This window comes from Microcaecilia unicolor, chromosome 3 (genome assembly GCF_901765095.1).
Source record: "Microcaecilia unicolor chromosome 3, aMicUni1.1, whole genome shotgun sequence".
In the NCBI taxonomy this organism is placed as follows: domain Eukaryota; kingdom Metazoa; phylum Chordata; class Amphibia; order Gymnophiona; family Siphonopidae; genus Microcaecilia; species Microcaecilia unicolor.
Window position 1 is genome coordinate 508,930,210 of NC_044033.1, and position 22,224 is coordinate 508,952,433.

A 22,224-nucleotide genomic window follows, 5' to 3' on the forward strand; every position below is an offset into this window, starting at 1 on the left:
AAAAGCAGGGTTGGTGGAACATTAAAGACAAAAATCCCATGCTGGCTGGTCCATCACCCCGTGTCCCCGAAAGCATGTTTAAAGAGAAAAGTTTTAAAATTAACTTTAAAAGAATTTAAAAAGAGATCGCTGTGAGGTAAATAGGGAGTGAATTCCAGGAGAAAGGAAAACGAATGCAGTGTTTCTTGTGGATTTGTAGGTTGAGCTTTTAGGGCTAGGAAGAATGAGTCGATGATCGTTGATGGAATGGAGAAGTCTAGGTGGGACATAGGGGATGGTCAGGTGTGAAAGATAATCTGGGAGGCCATTTCTTAGTGCTTTGAAAGGGAGAAGAGCTATCTTGTATGTTATACAGTATGTTTTTCGACTGGTAGCCAGTGGTAACATTTTAAGTAGTGGAGTTATGTGATCTGAATGCCAGGTGCGACAAAGTAATTTGATTGCAGTGTTCTGGAAGGATTGTAGTTTTTTCATAGCAAATTGAGCTAGGTCTGCATATATGACATTATAGTAATCAAGTCAACTGGTAAACAGCGAGAGGATGAGGGCCACAATCTTAAGGGTCCAACAGTTCCCAGAAAACCATCCACAGACCTAGAACACAAACTTCCAGGATTCTTAGTCAGTCCAGGACAACAGAGCTAATAAACTAATAGGTTTATTATCATAAAAAAAATTGAACAGTGAATAGTAAGAGTGGTAAACAAACAGAAACAGATAAAATAATAAGGATTATTAAAGCTAACTAAACACTTTTTTTTTTACTACCTAAGTAGTACCTGGGGAGATCAGGAATTGAACAGGGCCTCAGTGCAGAGGTCTACTCCCTCTACACTCCCAACTCTGAGACTGAGTTCTAGCACGTCTTTAGATTCAGGGCACAGAGCATTAGCACTAAGGGTGTTTGACTAATGGCACTGCAGATTACTTTTTACCTCAGGGGCTTTCCTCTGTTCCTTTGGGGAAGGTAAGCTAGAAAAGAAAACAGACCTCTGCTACAGCTGTAATGTAGAAGTCAAATACCACCTGCTGGCCACTCAAAGGATATGCACTGAAAGGAAGAAAGATGTCATAGGGCAACAATTCACAAGTATGAAGGTCCCCTGTTTTGCCACATTCAGTTTATGGGCTTTTCTGCCAGTAATTTTGTCCAAACGTTTTTTTTAAACCAAGCTACATTAACTGCTTTTACCATATGCTCTGGCAGTGAGCTCCAGAGGTACGGTATGCATTGCGTGAAAAAATATTCTCTAATTTTATTTTAAATGCACTGCTTCATGGCATCTCACCTAGTCTTTATAGTTTTTGAAAGAGTAAATCAATTTGCATTTACTTGGTTCCATTTCACTCAGGGTTATATAGATGTGAAGAGTGCCCTTTGTAAGGACATCCAAAACTTTCTTCCTAACTGATGTTGCAGCAGGTAGAGTTGAGATAACATGCAGTAGATTCTAGTCACTTACTAGCTTTTCATGCTATCCTGATACTTGCTATATCTGAATCCTCATTTTTCCCTCATACTGAATTTCTTAGGATTTTTCTAGTGCAGCCCATAATCCAGCTTCCCCCTGCTCGCCCTTTATTTCAGTGGCTACTATCATGTCTCTAATAGAACAGTGCTACTCCTCATTTAGCATTGTTGTGTTCCATATGGGAAACATAGTAAGATAGTAACATAGTAGATGACGGCAGAAAAAGACCTGCACGGTCCATCCAGTCTGCCCAACAAGATAAACTCACATGTGCCATTTTTTGTGTATACCTTACCTTGATTTGTACCTGTCTTTTTCAGGGCACAGACCGTATAAGTCTGCCCAGCACTATCCCCGCCTCCCAACCACCAGCCCCGCCTCCCACCACCGGCTCTGGCACAGACCGTATAAGTCTGCCCAGCACTATCCCCACATTCCAACCACCAGCCCTGCCTCCCACCACCGGCTAACCTTCTGGGGATCCCTTCCTTCTGAGCAGGATTCCTTTATGTTTATCCCACGCATGTTTGAATTCCGTTACCGTTTTCCTCTCCACCACCTCCCGCGGGAGGGCATTCCAAGCATCCACCACTCTCTCCGTGAAAAAATACTTCCTGACATTTTTCTTGAGTCTGCCCCCCTTCAATCTCATTTCATGTCCTCTCGTTCTACCGCCTTCCCATCTCTGGAAAAGGTTCGTTTGCGGATTCATACCTTTCAAATATTTGAATGTCTGTATCATATCACCCCTGTTTCTCCTTTCCTCTAGGGTATACATGTTCAGGTCAACAAGTCTCTCTCTCCTCATACGTCTTGTAACGCAAATCCCATACCATTCTCGTAGCATTTCTTTGCACCGCTTCCATTTTTTTAACATCCTTCACAAGATTCGGCCTCCAAAACTGAACACACTAGTCCAGGTGGGGCCTCACCAACGTCTTATAAAGGGGTATTAAAACCTCTTTTCTTCTGCTGGTCACACCTCTCTCTATACAGCCTAGCAATCTTCTAGCTACGGCCACCGCCTTGTCACACTGTTCCGTCGCCTTCAGGTCCTCAGATACTATCACCCCAAGATCCCTCTCCCCGTCCGTACCTATCAGACTCTCACCACCTAACACATACGTCTCCTGTGGATTTCTACTCCCTAAGTGCATCACTTTGCATTTCTTCACATTGAATTTTAATTGCCAAATGTTAGAGCAGTCTTCTAGCTTCCGCAGATCTTTTTTCATGCTTTCCATTCCCTCCGGAGTGTCCACTCTGTTGCAAATCTTGGTGTCATCCGCAAAAAGGCAAACTTTACCTTCTAACCCTTCGGCAATATCACTCACAAATATATTACTACTACTACTACTTAACATTTCTAGAGCGCTACTAGGGTTACGCAGCGCTGTACAAATTAACGAATAAGGACGGTCCCTGCTCAGAAGAGCTTACAATCTAATAGACGAAATGCCAAGTTGGGGTAGATGAGATTTCCTGAGAAGAGATGAAGTGATTAGGTGCCGAAGGCGACATTGAAGAGGTGGGCTTTGAGCAATGATTTGAAGATGGGTAGGGAGGGGGCCCGGCGTATGGGCTTAGGGAGTTTGTTCCAAGCATGGGGTGAGGCGAGGCAGGAAGGGCGAAGCCTAGAGTTGGCGGTGGTGGAGAAGGGTACTGAAAGGAGGGATTTGTCTTGAGAGCGGAGGTTACGGGTAGGGATGTAAGGGGAGATGAGGTTAAAGAGGTAAGGAGGGGCTGCAGATCGAGTGCATTTGTAGGTGAGTAGGAGAAGCTTGAACTGTATTCGGTATCTGATCGGAAGCCAGTGAAGTGACTTGAGGAGAGGGGTGATATGAGTATATCGGTTAAGGCGGAAGATAAGACGTGCGGCACAGTTCTGAATGGACTGAAGGGGGGATAGATGGCTAAGTGGGAGGCCGGTGAGGAGTAGGTTGCAGTAGTCAAGGCGAGAGATAATGAGAGAGTGGATGAGAGTTCAGGTGGTGTGCTCGGAGAGGAAGGGGCGAATTTTGCTAATGTTATAGAGGAAGAAGCGACAGGTCTTGGCTATCTGCTGGATATGCGCAGAGAAGGAGAGGGAGGAGTCGAAGATGACACCGAGGTTGTGGGCAGATGAGACGGGGACGATGAGGGTGTTATCAACTGAGATAGAGAGTGGAGGGAGAGGAGAAGTGGGTTTGGGTAGGAAAAAAATAAGTTCAGTCTTGGCCATGTTCAGTTTCAGGTGGCGGTTGGACATCCAGGCAGCAATGTCGGATAAGCTGGCCGATACCTTGGCCTGGGTTTCCGCAGTGATGTCTGGTGTGGAGAGATAAAGCTGGGTGTCGTCAGCATAAAGATGATAGTGAAAACCATGAGAAGAGATCAGGGAGCCTAAGGAAGAGGTGTAGATTGAGAAAAGAAGGGGCCCAAGGACAAAGCCTTGAGGAACTCCAACAGAGAGCGGGATAGGGGAGGAGGACGAACCATGAGAGTGTACTCTGAAGGTACGATGGGAGAGATAGGAGGAGACCCAGGAGAGGACAGAGCCCTGGAAGCCAAAGGAGGACAGTGTGTCAAGAAGTAGGTTGTGATTGACAGTGTCGAAAGCGGCGGATAGGTCGATGAGGATGGAGTAGTGACCTTTGGATTTGGCGAGGAACAGGTCATTGCAGACCTTAGATAGTGCTGTTTCTGTCGAGTGTAGGGGGCGAAAGCCGGATTGGAGCGGATCGAGGATGGCATGAGTGGAGAGAAAATCAATGCAGCGGCTGTGAATGGCTTGTTCAAGTATCTTGGAGAGGAAGGGTAGGAGGGAAATGGGGCGGTAGTTGGAGGGACAGGTAGGGTCAAGTGATGGTTTTTTGAGGTGTGGTGTGACCACAGCATGCTTGAAGGTGTCCGGGACAGTTGCAGTGGAGAGAGAGAGGTTGAGGATATGACAGATGGTGGGGGTGATAGTAGGAGTGATGGTGATAAGTAAGTTGGTGGGGATGGGGTCGGAGGAACAGGTGGTGGATTTCGAGATGGAGAGGAGATGGGCGGTTTCCTCTTCGGTGATAGCAGGAAAAGAGGAGAAGGAGGCCTGGGTAGGTTGGTTGAGAGAGTGGGTTATAGGATGAAGAGGAGGAGAAGGTTTGGTGGTGAATTCGAGGTTGATCTTCTGGACCTTGTCATGGAAGTAGTCGGCCAGAGATTGAGGAGAGAGTGAGGGGGGGTGGGAGCGGAGGGCACTTTGCGGAGGGAGTTGAGGATGGCGAAGAGACGACGTGGGTTAGAGCTGAGGGAATTAGTTAGTTGGGTGTAATAGTCCTGTTGAGTGAGGAATAGGGAGGATTGGAAGGAGGATAGCATGAATTTGAAGTGAATGAAGTCAGTATGGGCACGAGATTTCCTCCAGAGGCGTTCAGCCGAACGGGCGCAGGAGCGAAGGTAACAGGTGCAAGGGGTCAGCCAGGGCTGGGGATTGGTACGCCTTGTGGGACGGGAGATGGACGGTGCAAGGGTGTCTAGAGCAGAGGAGAGAGTGGCATTGTAAGTGGCATTGAATAGAATCGGCCCCAGCACTGATCCCTGAGGCACTCCACTGCTCACCTTTCTCTCCTCCGAACGAACTCCATTTATCAGTACCCTCTGGCGTCTGCCCATCAACCAGTTCCTAATCCAGTTCACCACTTCGGGTCCTATCTTCAGCCCGTCTAGTTTATTCAAGAGCCTCCTGTGGGGAACCGTGTCAAAAGCTTTACTGAAATCTAAGTAGATTACGTCCATAGCACGTCCTTGATTTAATTCTCCGGTCACCCAGTCAAAGAATTCAATGAGATTCATTTGGCACGATTTCCCTTTGGTAAAAACCATGTTGTCGTGGATCTTGCAACTTACTTGCTTCGAAGAAATTCACTATCCTTTCCTTCAGCCTCGCCTCCATTGACTAGTGAAACTATAGGTGGGCAGTATAATAAAAAATAACAGAATGGAATAAAAGTATTTAGGTTTTGAAAAAATTAGAATAGAAACATGTTCTGACATTTGTATAAATAGCTCAAGAGTCAGCTAGAATTTATGTTTTTCAAAATAGGATTTAAAGTAGTAAATGTTTAGAAGACTTAATTGGAAATGGGGAAGGGTTAGAAAGTGAGAAAAAGTTTCTAGAATTAAAATGAAATCAAACATATAAACGGCGAGTGACCGTACTCACTGCAAATGCGCAGTAGAGACTTCCCTCTCTGTCCCGCCCCCGCGTCAATACGTGATGACGGGGGGGGGGGGCGGGACAGAGAGGGAAACTGCGCCGCCGACGTTGCTACCGCTCCCCCCCCCCCCCCCCACTCGGAGTCGCCGCCGCCACCCCTCCACCCGGCCCGGGCCCTCTCTTCCCTTCTGAACTTACAGATCCATTCGCCGAACGCAGCAACGCACATCAGCTGAGCTGCAGTGAGCCCTTCCTTCTTTGCCTGTGGCCCCGCCCTCCTGTGACGTAACGTCAGCGAGGGCGGGACACACACAGGCAGAGAAGGAAGGGGCAGCTCAGCTGATGTGCGTTGCTGCGTTCGGCGAATGGATCTGTAAGTTCAGAAGTGAAGAGAGGGCCCGGACCAGGTGGAGGGGTGGCGGCGGCGACGACTTCGAGGGGGGGGGAGCGGTGGCGACTTCGCGGGGGGGAGGGGAGCGGTGGTGACCGTGGGGGGAGGAAAACCTCTATACCAGCCCGTTTTTACGGGCTCAACGGCTAGTTATATCTATAATGTATGAAGAATCATTTATAATGAAATTCTTAACTACAGATTGAAGAAGGGATTGTGGTGGTAGAAGATGATTCTCCTGAGGAGGCAGCTGTTAGCACACCCAGCACACCGCGCAACCTCTCGGCATGGAAAATCAGCATCCCATACGTGGACTTGTTTGATGAAACATCAGTGGAAAGAAAGGATAGGAAAGAGAGGGTTCCCGTCTTCTGCATTGATGTGGAGCGGAATGATCGAAGGGCAGGTATGTGGCTCTGTGGAGAATGCGCACTTAAACATTCTTGCGTGCTTCGTTAGTTATTTATTTTAATAATTTCTATACCACCTACAACCTAGGTGGTAATATCTTATTTATTTATATATTAGGATTTATTTACCGCATTTTTTGAAGGAATTCACTCAAGGCGGTGTACAGTAAGAATAGATCAAACATGAGCAATAGGCAATTACAGCAGTAAAAATATTCAAAAACAATACAAAGTATGGCATGGTATACTATTTACCAACACAATACAGGGAAATCGTGCCAAACGAATCTCATTGAATTCTTTGATTGGGTGACAGGAGAATTGAATCAGGGACGAGCTATGGACGTAATCTACTTAGATTTCAGCAAAGCTTTTGACACGGTTCCCCACAGGAGGCTCTTAAATAAAACTGGATGGGCTGAAGATAGGACCCGAAGTGGTGAACTGGATTAGGAACTGGTTGACGGACAGAAGCCAGAGGGTGGTGGTGAATGGGATTTGCTCGGAGGAGGGAAAGGTGAGTAGTGGTGTGCCTCAAGGATCGGTGCTGGGACCGATTCTGTTCAATATATTTGTGAGTGACATTGCCGAAGGGTTAGAAGGTAAAGTTTGCCTATTTGCGGATGATACTAAGATCTGTAACAGAGTGGACACCCGGGAGGGAGTGGAAAACATGAAAAAGGATCTGAGGAAGCTAGAAGAATGGTCTAAGGTTTGGCAATTAAAATTCAATGTGAAGAAATGCAAAGTGATGCACTTAGGGAATAGAAATCCTCGGGAGACGTATGTGTTAGGCGGGGAGAGTCTGATAGGAACGGACGGGGAGCGGGATCTTGGGGTGATAGTATCTGAGGATCTGAAGGCGACGAAACAGTGTGACAAGGCGGTGGCCGTAGCTAGAAGGTTGTTAGGCTGTATAGAGAGAGGTGTGACCAGCAGAAGAAAGGGGGTGTTGATGCCCCTGTATAAGTAGTTGGTGAGGCCCCACCTGGAGTATTGTGTTCAGTTTTGGAGGCCGTACCTTGCGAAGGATGTAAAAAGAATTGAAGCGGTGCAAAGAAAAGCTACGAGAATGGTAAGGGATTTGCGTTACAAGACATATGAGGAGAGACTTGATGACCTGAACATGTATACTCTGGAAGAAAGGAGAAACAGGGGTGATATGATACAGACGTTCAAATATTTGAAAAGTATTAATCCGCAAACGAACCTTTTCCAGAGATGGGAAGGCGGTAGAACGAGAGGACATGAAATGAGATTGAAGGGGGGCAGACTCAAGAAAAATGTCAGGAAGTATTTTTTCACGGAGAGAGTAGTGGATGCTTGGAATGCCCTCTCGCGGGAGGTGGTGGAAATGAAAACGGTAACAGAATTCAAGCACACGTGGGATAAACATAAAGGAATCCTGTTCAGAAGGAATGGATCCTAAGGAGCTTAGCCGAGATTGAATGACAGAGCCGGTGGCGGGAGGCGGGGATAGTGCTGGGCAGACTTACACAGTCTGTGCCCTGAAAAGGACAGGTACAAATCAAGGTAAGGTATACACAAAAAGTAGCATATATGAGTTTATCTTGTTGGGCAGACTGGGTGGACCATGCAGGTCTTTTTCTGCCATCATCTACTATGTTACTATGTATGTTACTATTAGAATAGAATCACACATTTAAACACATAAAGAGCCTGGAAACCTTTCAGTATACAGGCCAAATAACACCCTTAGAATAGGTCACTTACAGCCATCAAGGTGCATATCGCCATTTACAGCGTTGTATAGTATCTTGCTATGTGGTCAGGCTCACATCCTCTGCAGGACGTCAGACTCACAGAAACAGAAGCCTGCGCAGCCTTCTACATGGAATGTTGCTAGTGAAATAGCAACATTCCATGTAGAATCTCCAATAGTAGCAACATTCCATGTAGAATCTCCAATAGTATCTATTTTATTTTTGTTACATTTGTACCCCGTGCTTTCCCACTCATGGCAGGCTCAATGCGGCTTCGATGGGGCAATGGAGGGTTAAGTGACTTGCCCAGAGTCACAAGGAGCTGCCTGTGCCTGAATCAAGGACGTGCTATAGATGTAATCTACTTAGACTTCAGCAAAGCTTTTGACACAGTTCCCCCACAGGAGGCTCTTGAATAAACTTGACAGGCTGAAGATAGTACCTGGTTGACGGACAGACGCCAGAGGGTGGTGGTTAATGGAATTCACTCAGATGAGGGAAATGTGAGTACTGGAGTGCCTCAGGGATCGGTGCTGGTATTACCAGAGGATGTGTCCACCACCCTAACCACTAGGCCACTCCTCCACTCCAGCCTCATAATGAGATGGAAAAGTACTGCTATTGCGTCAGAAAGCAGAGCTCCTCTTATCAGGTTTTTCTGCTATCTATATTTAATGAGGTGGAATCATGGGCATACTTTGATAGTTTCATTTGGGGTGGGGTGGGGGGGGGGCAAATGGTGGGGCGTGGCACATTAGCATATTCATTTGCATACATACATCTTGTACACATTCATTATAGTTATTCAAAACACACACACACAAGCCTAGAACACTGAATATGGAGCCAACATCTATATATATAAATGGGGAACCACAAAAAAAACCATACAGACAAAAACTGAAATGGAGATCCCCCTCCCCTCCACCCAAGAACGCCAGACTCTACAAGCAGGGCAGTACTGGTAAGAGAGAAACAAATGTTTTTTTTCTCCTGTACTCTGCAAAATACAAACTAAAAAATAGATAAATGTTCATTTCACAAAGCAGGCACATCTCAGTCTAATATTAAATAAAAATAATATTTTTCTTTTCAACCTTTATCTGATTAGGCTGGTCCCACTCCCTTCCACTTTCCATGTGTCAGTCTTCTAAATTCTTTTCCAGGTTGGCTTTTCCATTTCTTCTCTCTCCTCTTGTCGTCTTCCGTTCCCATTCAGTCACCAACTACTACTACTATTTAGCATTTCTATAGCGCTACAAGGCATACGCAGCGCTGCACAAACATAGAAGAAAGACAGTCCCTGCTCAAAGAGCTTACAATCTAATAGACAAAAAATAAAGTAATCAAATTAATTAATGTGTACAGGACGGAGGAGAGGAGGGTAGGTGGAGGCGAGTGGTTACAAGTGGTTACGAGTCAAAAGCAATGTTAAAGAGGTGGGCTTTCAGTCTAGATTTAAAGGTGGCCAAGGATGGGGCAAGACGTAGGGGCTCAGGAAGTTTATTCCAGGCGTAGGGTGCAGCGAGACAGAAGGCGCGAAGTCTGGAGTTGGCAGTAGTGGAGAAGGGAACAGATAAGAAGGATTTATCCATGGAGCGGAGTGCACGGGAAGGGGTGTAGGGAAGGACGAGTGTGGAGAGATACTGGGGAGCAGCAGAGTGAGTACATTTATAGGTTAGTAGAAGACCCACTCATCTTCTGCTCTGTTCCCCTTCCCCCCCACGCCCCTAGTCGCATCCATCTTCTGCTCTTTCTCCCTCCCACCCTTCCTAGTCCCATTCACCTTCTGCTCCCTCTCTCTCACCCACACCCCCTAGTCCTATTTATCTTCTGCTCCTTCTCCATCTCTCTGTCTCTTACTCCCCCACCCCGTGGTCTCTTTTTAATTTTTTTTTTCCCCACCCGGGCCCACACCTGTCTCTGTCAATCTCCTTCGAGCGCCCACCCCCCCCCCCCCCCCCCGCCATCACCACAGCACTGGAGTCTTCCCCCCCCCCCCCCCCCCCCACTCCCACACTCTTCCAATCCTCTGAGCAGCCGGCAACCTCAGCGAGAAAGCAACACGCACTCTGCTTTAGATCTACCCCAGAAGCCGTTCTCTCTCCTACAGCTTCCTACCTACGTGAGAACAGGAAGTTGAAGGAGAAAGACAGGCTTCCGGGGACAGGTCTAAAGCAGCGGGGATATTGCTTTCTCGCTTAGGCTGCCGGCAGCTCGGGGGATTGGAGGATGGGGTGGAAGCTTGTACTACGCCCATGGATGGAATTATCAGTTATCTAAGAATGAGGAGCAACTCCATTCTCCTCATGCAGCAGACACATCTGTTTTCATTGTTTTACATGATCATCACAGATGTCTGGTATCCAAAAATACAGACAAGCTGAGGTTTCTGCAAAAAATAAACTTTGGCGTCTTCTCTTAACAGTCATAACCTGTAGACATTACAGCTCAGGGAATGTAATTGAGACTAGATGCTTCAGACCAGAAGCTGAATCATAGTAGTACTTGTAAGTCTTTTTTGCCCTCCACCTACTTTTCTACTGTGGTTTCCATGACAGGCTGCTTTTGAGCATCTTAGGAATAAAGGGTGTTGCCACAAGAGCTTTACTGGCTCAGCAAAGCTTATTTTCTTGATGTCTGTCTGGTCAACATGCCATTGCCTCTGGCAGTGAAGGTAGAGCATCCTGTTTACGAGCTTGCTGTGGTTGCATCTTGGCCTGTGTACCACATGGCAGGATCCCATGGGCGTTGCCTTGCAAATCACAAAACAGCAACTAATGTGCTCAGAGATTTCAAGTTTTCTATGTCTTTGACTCCTAAATTTGGACTTTAGGACCATGAGTCTTAAACGTCATGTTATCAGATAAAAAAAATAAAAATGAAAAATCAAACCATTGAAGCTGTGAGGAAGTTAATTTTTGTTTTTAAACCAAAAATATCTTCGTTATACATTTGATCATATCCTGAGTAAGGTCTGAGTTTCACAACTAAGTTCATTGTATGTATTTATTTATTTTATAGCATTTATACCCCGCTCTTTCCCGCTCGATAGCAAGTTCAGTGCGGCTTACAAAGTATCACAGAGATAACACAAAGTATGGTGCAAAGTTTCACAGAGTTAACATGGTTATATAGAGTATGACGATAGTAAGAGATGTGGAGAAAGGATTGGAGTGTGGGTAGTACTGGTGGTGTGGATTAGGTTCGAGATTTACATTGGGGCATTTGGGTAGGCTTGTTTGAAGAGGTAAGTCTTCAGCAGCTTTCGGAAGGGAAGGTGTTCATTGGTTTTTCGAATGTGTCGAGGTATCAGTTCTTGATGTAAGATAGGATCTGCAGTTTGCCCTCCTTCGATCCTTAGTTCTCAGGGATAGGCAGAAATTCACAACTTGAGTTCTTGGACTAAGTTCAAGAGTTTCAGACTGTGGGGGCTACCAGATATATTTTTATGTAAGGGTTAGACCATCAGGATTTTTACACACGGCTGATGCTTGAGGCTATTGTAGGCATTACTTTAAAAGCAAGGTCTTTGTTTTGGGGATTAGACTTTAAGCCTCCAAAATTGAATTTTTAAGCCAGCTGTGTGTGGAAGTTGTTTTAGGTTAGGCAGAGCTTCCAAGGGGTTCCAAGTTTTGAGAGGGAGATTTTAGTACATGCCCCAGCCCTGCCCCCAGTGCCTTGGCTCCACCTACTCTACATGGCTCTGCCCCCTGACATACCTCAAGCCCACACCCATTCCAAAAAATATTTTATTTACTAGCCTAATACCCTTTTCAATTAGCTTTCAGAGGCCAAAACCTCTTGCCTCAGATCTGGGCAGTATACTGATGTTATGGTATCCTCTCCTGACCTGAGGAAGGAAGTGCTGATCTCTGAAGACTAATCAAAAATGTATTAAAATCAGTCCAATATAAAGGTATCACCTTATTTTCTATTTTGTGTTTTATTTGCATTTATTCACCTTTATTAACAAAGCTACAATATTACTTTATCCTAAATTAAAAATAAAATTATTTTCTGTACCTTTGTTGTCTGGCCATTTACTTTTTCTAATTGTGTTGGTCCCAGTCTTTTGTTTCTGCTTCCTTTCTTCTCTTAACTCTCTTGCCAGGGTTTCCTGTCTATGTGTCATTTTTCTCTCCTTTTTCTTTGTTTTCTTCAGTTTGTTTTTCTGCCTCTCTCTCTCTGTCCAGATTTAATTCATTCTTACTATCCATTCTTTTATTTCCCTCTTTTTACTTCATCTACCTATTGCTTTTCATCTTTCCCTCACATTTGTTCTCCTTCCTCTTATTCTTCAGTCTTTCACTAACTCTATCTTCTCCCCATCCTTCCAATGTCTCCCCCTCTTTCTCTCTGCATCCTTCCATCCAGCATCTTCCCTCTTTCTCTCCCCATCCTTCCACCCATCTACACTCTCCCAATCCTTCCATCCATTGTCTCCCTCTTCCTTCTAGCCGGTTCTCTCGCAACCTTTTTCCATTCAGTATGTCCTCTCTCTCCCCCCATCCTTCCAGTTCCCTCTTTCTCTTCCAATCCTTCCTTCCAGCATCTTCCCTCTTTCTGCCCTCTCCTTCCAGCATTTTCCCCCTCTCCCCCCTCTCCTTGCAGCATTTCTTCATCTGAGCAGCTGGGGTCTCCCCCAGTTTCTTCCCATGCTTCTCCCCAGCAGCTTCTCTCTCTCCTACCCTTTTCCATGTCTCCTCTTTCTCTACCCATCTTTCCACTCATCTCTCTCTTTCTCTCTGTACCCCTCTTCCATCCAGCATCCCCTCTCTTCTTTCTTTTTTTTCCTCCCTGCTCTCTCCATTTATCAACTCCTGCCTCCCTCTCCACGCCCTTTCCCCCTTCCCCTACCCTTTCCACCCAGTATCCAGTGTTTCCTGGCCGCTGCTGCTTCTCCCGATGAGCAGTAATGCCCTGGCAAAACAAGCGCGGAGCCACAGCAGCCTTCGGACATGCACTGTCAGCTCTGCAGTCCTCTGCCCCCGCTTATATCAATTTCCCGTTCCGAGGGCAGGTGACTGGCAGAGCCAACAGTGCATGCCTGAAGGCTGCTGCGGCCCTGTGCTTGTTTTTCTTGTTTTCCTGCGGCTGCTCATCGAGAGAGAAGCAGCTGTGGCAGTGGATCCCCTGGCGCACAGTGTGTCTCAGAGGACTGTGGAAGATGACCCCCCCAAAGCGGGAGTCTCCCGCTGAATGTGGGAGACTTGGCCAGTGTGGTAAGGATCAAGGGTATAGCCAGACACCCAGTTTTGGGTGGGTGGACATGATGACTCCACCCTTCCCCTCCCCTCCCCCAGGCGATTGGGGGTCTGTCAACCCCAACCCACCCCCCCACCCCCCCCCCCCCCCGATATATTTTAAAGTGTTTAATTGTTTGTCAACAGAGAGCAGCAAATCATACCCGCTGCTTGCACTGGTCTCAAGCCTTCCTCTGACTTGGTCCTGCACATGTGGAAACAGAAAGTTGCATCAGAGGGAAGGCTCGCTGCCGGCACGAGCAGTGGTTAGGAGTCGCTGCTCGCTGTCAGTGAAGAACTGAATGCTTTAAAAGGTACTGGGGAGTTGGGGGGGGGGGGGGGGGAGAGTGCTGAGACACTCGATCACCTGCGGATGAGGGGAGGGAGAGATGCCAGGAGTCTTCAGCTGGTAGGATTGGAGATCCCCACTTGCCACCTCACAGCTGTGCCACCGCTGGTAGGGATGACCCAGAGAACTTCTGACTCTCAAGTAGAAATAAGAGTCTGTGAATAACCTTCCAGTGCCTGCACTGACACCCCTCCACCAGTAGATGGTGCAAATACCGCATCTTTTTAACATCAGGTTATGTACAGTAATATATAGGTATGGTCTCAAAGCTTTCTATGGGCAAAATACAAGCATTCCGAGAGCAGAAAACCTTTGTAGGACTTTTTTTTTCTAAATTTTATACCACAAAAGTGGTCTAAAAGCCACTTGCAGTTTACATTAAACATAACAAAAAATAGACAAACATAAAAGATATTACATCGGTGGTTCCCAAATTGCATTGGGAACCCATGGCTACTCTCTCTCCCTGTACCTCCACTATGGCGGTCAGCATGGGGCCTGTGAGTTGGTGAACATTCGCAGGACTTTCTGTCAGATTGGTACTGGATTCTGAACTTGCACTGAAATACTTAGTCCTGTGCCGACTGCTTTTACTTCTGCTACCTGTATTCTTTGGATAAGTGGGTGTGGGGGGGGGGGGGGGGGAGGGAGTGGATAAGAGAAGAAAGGGGACTGATGGTCTGTTTTGTTTTCCTCATTTTGAATCCCATGAATTTTTAAGTATTAAAATGGGGCCATATTAGATAAAGGTTTGGAAATCCCAGTATGTTTGTGATGCTGTATTGTAAAATTGGATTCTTACAACAAATTACTTTCTTGTGTATTATTCTTGGTTATGTATCCAGTACTGTTTATTGTAAGCCACATTGAACTCAAACTTGTTTGGGATAATGTGGGATATAAATGTCATCAATAAATACATTTGGGATCCCATGAATTTTTAAGTATTAATATGGGGCCGTATTAGATAAAGGTTTGGAAAGCTCTGCATTCCACGATTATTAAAAATAACTACAATTCCAACAATAACTAAAGAACGTAATGGACATAACACAACTCTTCCGTTGTACGATTCCCTAGTGTGGCTGTGCCACGTGAACTTTATCTTACCACAACATCACTTTGTATTTGTTCACACCGGAGTCTGCAAACGCCTCTCCGGTACTATGTAAGCCACATTGAGCCTACAAATAGGTGGGAAAATGTGGGATACAAATGTTATAAATAAACCACTAAAAGAACAAAAACACTGAAAGGCCCCTGTTAAAAAAAAATTAAGCTTTTAACTGTGAACAAAGTGTCCTAAAATCCTCCTCATCCCCTCTACTGAAGGCAGATTAAGTAGCTGCAGACCTGCTACTGATAAAAGCTATTGAGTAATGCACATTGAGAATGTAAAGCCAGGAGAGTGCCAGAAGCCAGGTCATTCCCAAAAGGGGGCAGGGCCAGGACGAAATTTGTCAACATGGGGTTTGAGGCATAGAGAGGAGATGAGGAGTCGTTTTCAAAAGGCGCCTAAGTGTGTGTGTGCCAATGCACGTTCTATAATAGTGAATACACGCGTAATTACATTTCTAGAATACTAAAGTCCGCAGTTATGCGCCTAACTTTAAGTTCAAGCACTTGCGCAGCTCAGTGGCTGGTGTAATTGCTTGCGCTTAACTGCTCTCAGGCGTGTAGCTGACAGTATTCTGTAACCTTTGATACCCCTGGAAACGGTTACAGCAATTGAAATCTCTTTTGGATAGTAAAAAGATTCCTGGGCTTGCGTGTGTGGCGAGGGGGAACTTGGATTAATGATTGGCTCTGGACATGTAATGCTAAAATCTTTTTCTCTCCCCCCTTGTTGTTCTCTGGCTTTTGCTTTGATTGTGATCTAACGTGAATGTGTGAAATTTAATTATTTTATTTGTTTCCTTTGTTTTTCTGGAATAGCCATTCATGTTTTTTGTACATGATTATTTGTGTATACTACTACTACTACTACAGTGGTGGAAATAAGTATTTGATCCCTTGCTGATTTTGTAAGTTTGCCCACTGACAAAGACATGAGCAGCCCATAATTGAAGGGTAGGTTATTGATAACAGTGAGAGATAGCACATCACAAATTAAATCCGGAAAATCACATTGTGGAAAGTATATGAATTTATTTGCATTCTGCAGAGGGAAATAAGTATTTAATCCCTCTGGCAAACAAGACCTAATACTTGGTGGCAAAACCCTTGTTGGCAAGCACAGCGGTCAGACGTCTTCTGTAGTTGATGATGAGGGTTGCACACATGTCAGGAGGAATTTTGGTCCACTCCTCTTTGCAGATCATCTCTAAATCATTAAGAGTTCTAGGCTGTCGCTTGGCAACTCGCAGCTTCAGCTCCCTCCATAAGTTTTCAATGGGATTAAGGTCTGGTGACTGGCTAGGCCACTCCATGACCCTAATGTGCTTCTTCCTGAGCCACTCCTTTGTTGCCTTGGCTGTATGTTTTGGGTCATTGTCGTGCTGGAAGACCCAGCCACGACCCATTTTTAAGGCCCTGGCGGAGGGAAGGAGGTTGTCACTCAGAATTGTACGGTACATGGCCCCATCCATTCTCCCATTGATGCGGTGAAGTAGTCCTGTGCCCTTAGCAGAGAAACACCCCCAAAACATAACATTTCCACCTCCATGCTTGACAGTGGGGATGGTGTTCTTTGGGTCATAGGCAGCATTTCTCTTCCTCCAAACACGGCGAGTTGAGTTCATGCCAAAGAGCTCAATTTTTGTCTCATCTGACCACAGCACCTTCTCCCAATCACTCTCGGCATCATCCAGGTGTTCACTGGCAAACTTCAGACGGGCCGTCACATGTGCCTTCCGGAGCAGGGGGACCTTGCGGGCACTGCAAGATTGCAATCCGTTATGTCGTAATGTGTTACCAATGGTTTTCGTGGTGACAGTGGTCCCAGCTGCCTTGAGATCATTGACAAGTTCCCCCCTTGTAGTTGTAGGCTGATTTCTAACCTTCCTCATGATCAAGGATACCCCACGAGGTGAGATTTTGCGTGGAGCCTCAGATCTTTGTCGATTGACAGTCATTTTGTACTTCTTCCATTTTCTTACTATGGCACCAACAGTTGTCTCCTTCTCGCCCAGCGTCTTACTGATGGTTTTGTAGCCCATTCCAGCCTTGTGCAGGTGTATGATCTTGTCCCTGACATCCTTAGACAGCTCCTTGCTCTTGGCCATTTTGTAGAGGTTAGAGTCTGACTGATTCACTGAGTCTGTGGACAGGTGTCTTTCATACAGGTGACCATTGCCGACAGCTGTCTGTCATGCAGGTAACGAGTTGATTTGGAGCATCTACCTGGTCTGTAGGGGCCAGATCTCTTACTGGTTGGTGGGGGATCAAATACTTATTTCCCTCTGCAGAATGCAAATAAATTCATATACTTTCCACAATGTGATTTTCCGGATTTAATTTGTGATGTGCTATCTCTCACTGTTACCAATAACCTACCCTTCAATTATGGGCTGCTCATGTCTTTGTCAGTGGGCAAACTTACAAAATCAGCAAGGGATCAAATACTTATTTCCACCACTGTACTTGACATTTCTAAAGCGCTACTAGGGTTACGCAGCGCTGTACAATTTAACATAGAAGGACAGTCTCTGCTCAAAGGAGCTTACAATCTAAAGGACAAATGTACAGTCAGTCAAATAGGGGCAGTCTAGATTTCCTGAAAGGTATAAAGGTTAGGTTCCGAAAGCAACATTGAAGAGGTGGGCTTTGAGCAAAGATTTGAAGATGGGTAGGGAGGGGGCTTGGCGTAAGGGCTCAGGAAGTTGATTCCAAGCATAGGGTGAGGCGAGGCAGAATGAGCGGAGCCTGGAGTTGGCGGCGGTGGAGAAGGGTACTGAGAGGAGGGATTTGTCCTGTGAGCGGAGGTTACGGGAGGGAACATAAGGGGAAATGAGGGTAGAGAGGTAATGAGGGGCTGCAGATTGAGTGCATTTGTAGGTAAGAAGGAGAAGCTTGAACTGTATGCGGTATCTGATTGGAAGCCAGTGAAGTGACGTGAGGTGATATGAGTATATCGGTTCAGGCGGAATATAAGACGTGCAGCAGAGTTCTGAACAGATTGAAGGGGGGATAGATGGCTAAGTGGGAGGCCAGTAAGGAGTAGGTTGCAGTAGCCAAGGCGAGAGGTAATGAGAGCGTGGACGAGAGTACGGGTGGTGTGCTCAGAGAGGAAAGGGCAAATTTTGCTGATGTTAAAGAGAAAGAAGCGACAGGACTTGGCTATCTGCTGGATATGCGCAGAGAAGGAGAGGGAGGAGTCGAAGATGACTCCGAGGTTGCGGGCAGATGAAACGGGGAGGATGAGGGTGCCATCAACTGAGATAGAGAGTGGAGGAAGAGGAGAAGTGGGTTTTGGTGGAAAGACGATAAGCTCGGTCTTGGACATGTTCAGTTTGAGGTGGCGGTTGGATATCCATGCAGCAATGTCGGATAAGCAGGCCGATACCTTGGCCTGGGTCTCCGCGGTGATGTCTGGTGTGGAGAGATATAGCTGGGTGTCATCAGCATAAAGATGATACTGGAAACCATGAGATGAGATCAGCGAGCCCAGGGAAGAGGTGTAGATTGAAAAAAGAAGGGGTCCAAGGACAGATCCCTGGGGAACCCCAACAGAGAGCGGGATGGGGGTGGAGGAAGATCCATGAGAGTGTACTCTGAAGGTGCGGTGGGAGAGATAGGAGGAGAACCAGGAGAGGACAGAACCCTGGAACCCAAATGAGGACAGTGTGGCAAGAAGTAAATCATGATTGACAGAATCAAAAGCAGCGGATAGATCAAGGAGGATGAGGATGGAGTAGTGGCCTCTGGATTTGGCAAGGAACAGGTCATTACAGACTTTAGAGAGTGCCGTTTCTGTCGAGTGTAGAGGGCGAAAACCGGATTGAAGCGGATCGAGGATGGCATGAGAGGAGAGAAAATCAAGGCAGCGGCTGTGAACAGCACGCTCAAGTATTTTGGAGAGGAAGGGTAGGAGGGAGATGGGGCGGTAGTTGGAGGGACTGGTAGGGTCAAGTGATGTTTTTTTGAGGATAGGTGTGACTACGGCGTGCTTGAAGGTGTCAGGGACAGTTGCAGTGGAGAGAGAGAGGTTGAGGATATGACAGATGGAGGGGGTGACAGTATGAGAGATGGTGTTAAGTAAGTTGGTGGGGATGGGATCAGAGGAGACTGAGTAAAACAAACTTCTCATACTGTACCTCAAGCAACCTTTTTTGTCAATGAATAATTTGCTTTAGGGTTAACGTGTCAACATAAATATTTTTCTGAAAATAATCATAATCAATAAAATCAAGTGTACATACATATCATTATCAAATTGAGCATACTAAAATGATCGCGGTTTTATTTTCCTGGTGATCTAATTGCTGTTTTCATATGGTATTTATGAGTTGGGGTCCTTATTACTAAGCCACGGTAAAAATTGGCCCTAGCGAGATCTTATGCAGGTCTTTCCCACTTGCTGAGGTGGATAAAGATGAGCTGGTCGATACTGTATATCTGGATTTTCAAAAGGCGTTTGACAAAGTACCTCATGAAAGACTGCCGAGGAAATTGGAGAATCATGGAAAAGGAGGTAGTGTCCTATTGTGGATTAAAAACTGAACGGTATTGCCTGATGGGCTTAATCTAGAAATTGATTGGGCATCTCTTTTGTAATGACAGCAGTTCGGTTGGTGGAGAGTTTTGGGGTGGGAACCTATAGGAAAACATCTAAAAGGGGATGACTTGAGGAAGACGCCGAGTAGTATGGCATCTTAGCTTAGATAGGTGGGTTAATCTTAATATTTATTAATGTATATTGGTTTTTTAATTATTGAAAATGTATATGTAACTTTCATTATAAGACCTTGCCTTGACGCAGCGTGGTGAAACATGACCCGTGTTGGCGGGGGTCCGAATATGTTGATTTATTAAATGAGAGTATCAGCAAGATGAAGATGTTTTAAGAATTTTCTAAGGACATTTCAATAAAAGTTCAAAATTGGATTACCCCCCCCCCCCCCCAAAAAAAAAAACAGATAGAAAACAGAGAGTAGGGTTAAATGGTCAGTATTCTCAATGGAGAAGGGTAGATAGTGGGGTTCCACAGGGGTCTATGCTGGGACCGCTGCTGTTTAACATATTTATAAATGACCTAGAGATGGGGGTAACTAGAGAAGTAATTAAATTTGCTGGCGACAAAGTTATTCAAAGTCGTCAAATCGCGGGAAGATTGTGAAAAATTACAAGATGACCTTACGAGACTGGGAGACTGGGCATCTAAATGGCAGATGATGTTTAATGTGAGCAAGTGCAAAGTGTTACATGTGAGAAGGAGGAACCCGAATTATAGTTACGTAATGCAAGGTTCCACATTAGGCGTCCCCGACCAGGAAAGGGAGTTAGGTGTCTTCGTTGATGATACTTTAAAATCCTCTGCTCAGTGTGCTGTTGTGGCTAAGTAAGCAAACAGAATGTTAGGTATTATTAGGAAATGAATGGAAAACAAAAATGAGGACATTATAATGCCTTGGTATTGCTTCATGGTGCAACCGCACCTTGAATACTGTGTGTTCTGGTCACCACATCTCAAAAAAGGTGGAATTAGAAAAGGTACAGAGAAGGGCGATGAAAATGGGATGACTTCCCAGTGAGGAAAGGCTAAAGCAGCTAGGGCTCTTAGCTTGGAGAAGAGATGGCTGAGAGGAGATATGATAGAGGTCTATGAAATAATGAGTGGAGTGGAACGGGGTAGAAGTGAATCGCTTGTTTACACTTTCCAAAAATACCAGTACTAGGGGGCATGCAATAAAGATAGAAAATAGTAAATTTAAAACAAATCGGAGAAAATATTTCTTCACTCAATGTGTAATTGAACTCTGGAATTAATTGCCAGAGAATGTAGTAAAAGCAGTTAGCTTTGCGGGGTTTAAAAAAAAGGTTTGGATGGCTTCCTAAAGGAAAAGTCCATAGACCATTATTAAACTGGACTTGGGGAAAATCCACTTCTTATTTCTAGGATAAGCAACATAAAATGTATTGTACTGTTTTGGGATCTTGCCAGGTACTTGTAACCTAGATTGGCCACTGTTGGAAACAGGATGCTGGACTTGATGGACCTTCGGTCTCTCCCAGTGTGGCAGTACTTATGTACTTATTTTTACCACAGCTGTAAAAATGCCTTTTCTATTTTCTGTATTACTGACAGTGCGTTAATCTTGCCCATTAGCGCTACGGCAACACTTACCACCACCTATTTTGTAGGTGGTGAGGGCTCCTGTTTTATCTGTGCGGGCAATGTAGATGTGCTAACTGGTTAGCGCAGGGACACTCATTCTCCACCCTTGATATGTCCCTAAAAAAAAAAAGACAAATTATTTAGCGCACGCACATTTTAAAATTACCAAATGATGCTGTAGTGCTCTGTCGAGCAGGGACTGTCTCTTCATGTTCAAGTGTACAGCGCTGCGTACGTCTAGTAGCGCTTTAGAAATGATAAGTAGTAGTAGTAGTCTTTGGGGTTCCGGAATCTTGCTACTCTTTGGGATTCCGGAATCTTGCTACTCTTTGTCCTTATCCCTTATTTGTCCTGTTTGTCTGTCCTGATTAGATTGTAAGCTCTGTTGAGCAGGGACTGTCTCTTCATGTTCAAGTGTACAGCGCTGCGTACGTCTAGTAGCGCTTTAGAGATGATAAGTAGTAGAAGCAGTAGTCTTTGGGATTCCGGAATCTTGCTGCTCTTTGGGGTTCTGCATGGAATCTTGCTACTCTTTGGGATTCCGGAATCTTGCTACTCTTTGTCCTTATCCCTTATTTGTCCTGTTTGTCTGTCCTGATTAGATTGTAAGCTCTGTCGAGCAGGGACTGTCTCTTCATGTTCAAGTGTACAGCGCTGCGTACGTCTAGTAGCGCTATAGAAATGATGATCAGTAGTAGTAGTCTTACTCCAACATATAATAATCAATAACAGGAACTCCAACATATACATAGTAACATAGTAGGTGACGGCAGAAAAAGACCTGCACGGTCCATCCAGTCTGCCCAACAAGATAACTCATATTTGCTGCTTTTTGTGTATACCCTACTTGGATTTGTACCTGTGCTCTTCAGGTCACAGACCGTATAAGTCTGCCCAGCACTATCCCCGCCTCCTAACCACCAGCCCCTCCTCCCAACCACCGGCTCTGGCACAGACCGTATATATAATAATCAATAACAGGAACTCTAACACATCATTACTTACTAGAGAATCTATCTGTTTTTTGATTTATCGAATTGTTTAATCTGTCTGTTTCTGTTTCTGATTTATTGAGTTGATTATATCCATTATGTTACACTTGCTGTTTATGTAACTAATTGTTTTATCTACTCTTGATTGATGATTGTCAGGATGTATTATTGTAAGCCACATTGA

General features: G+C 45.4%; 2 protein-coding genes across 6 annotated transcripts in view; one reads left to right on the plus strand and one right to left on the minus strand.

Annotated features, from left to right (window-relative positions):
- Positions 1–22,224, minus strand: part of NT5E (5'-nucleotidase ecto) — a 502,044-nt gene that overhangs the window by 137,212 nt on the left and 342,608 nt on the right. The window lies entirely within an intron of this gene.
- The window catches only part of LOC115467289 (sorting nexin-14), a 193,165-nt gene that overhangs the window by 104,309 nt on the left and 66,632 nt on the right, over positions 1–22,224 (plus strand). For all 5 annotated transcript variants that reach the window (XM_030199131.1, XM_030199130.1, XM_030199133.1 and 2 more), the window contains one exon: positions 6,245–6,449. In XM_030199131.1, coding sequence (XP_030054991.1) covers positions 6,245–6,449 — 205 coding nt within the window. The remainder of the gene's footprint in view (positions 1–6,244; positions 6,450–22,224) is intronic.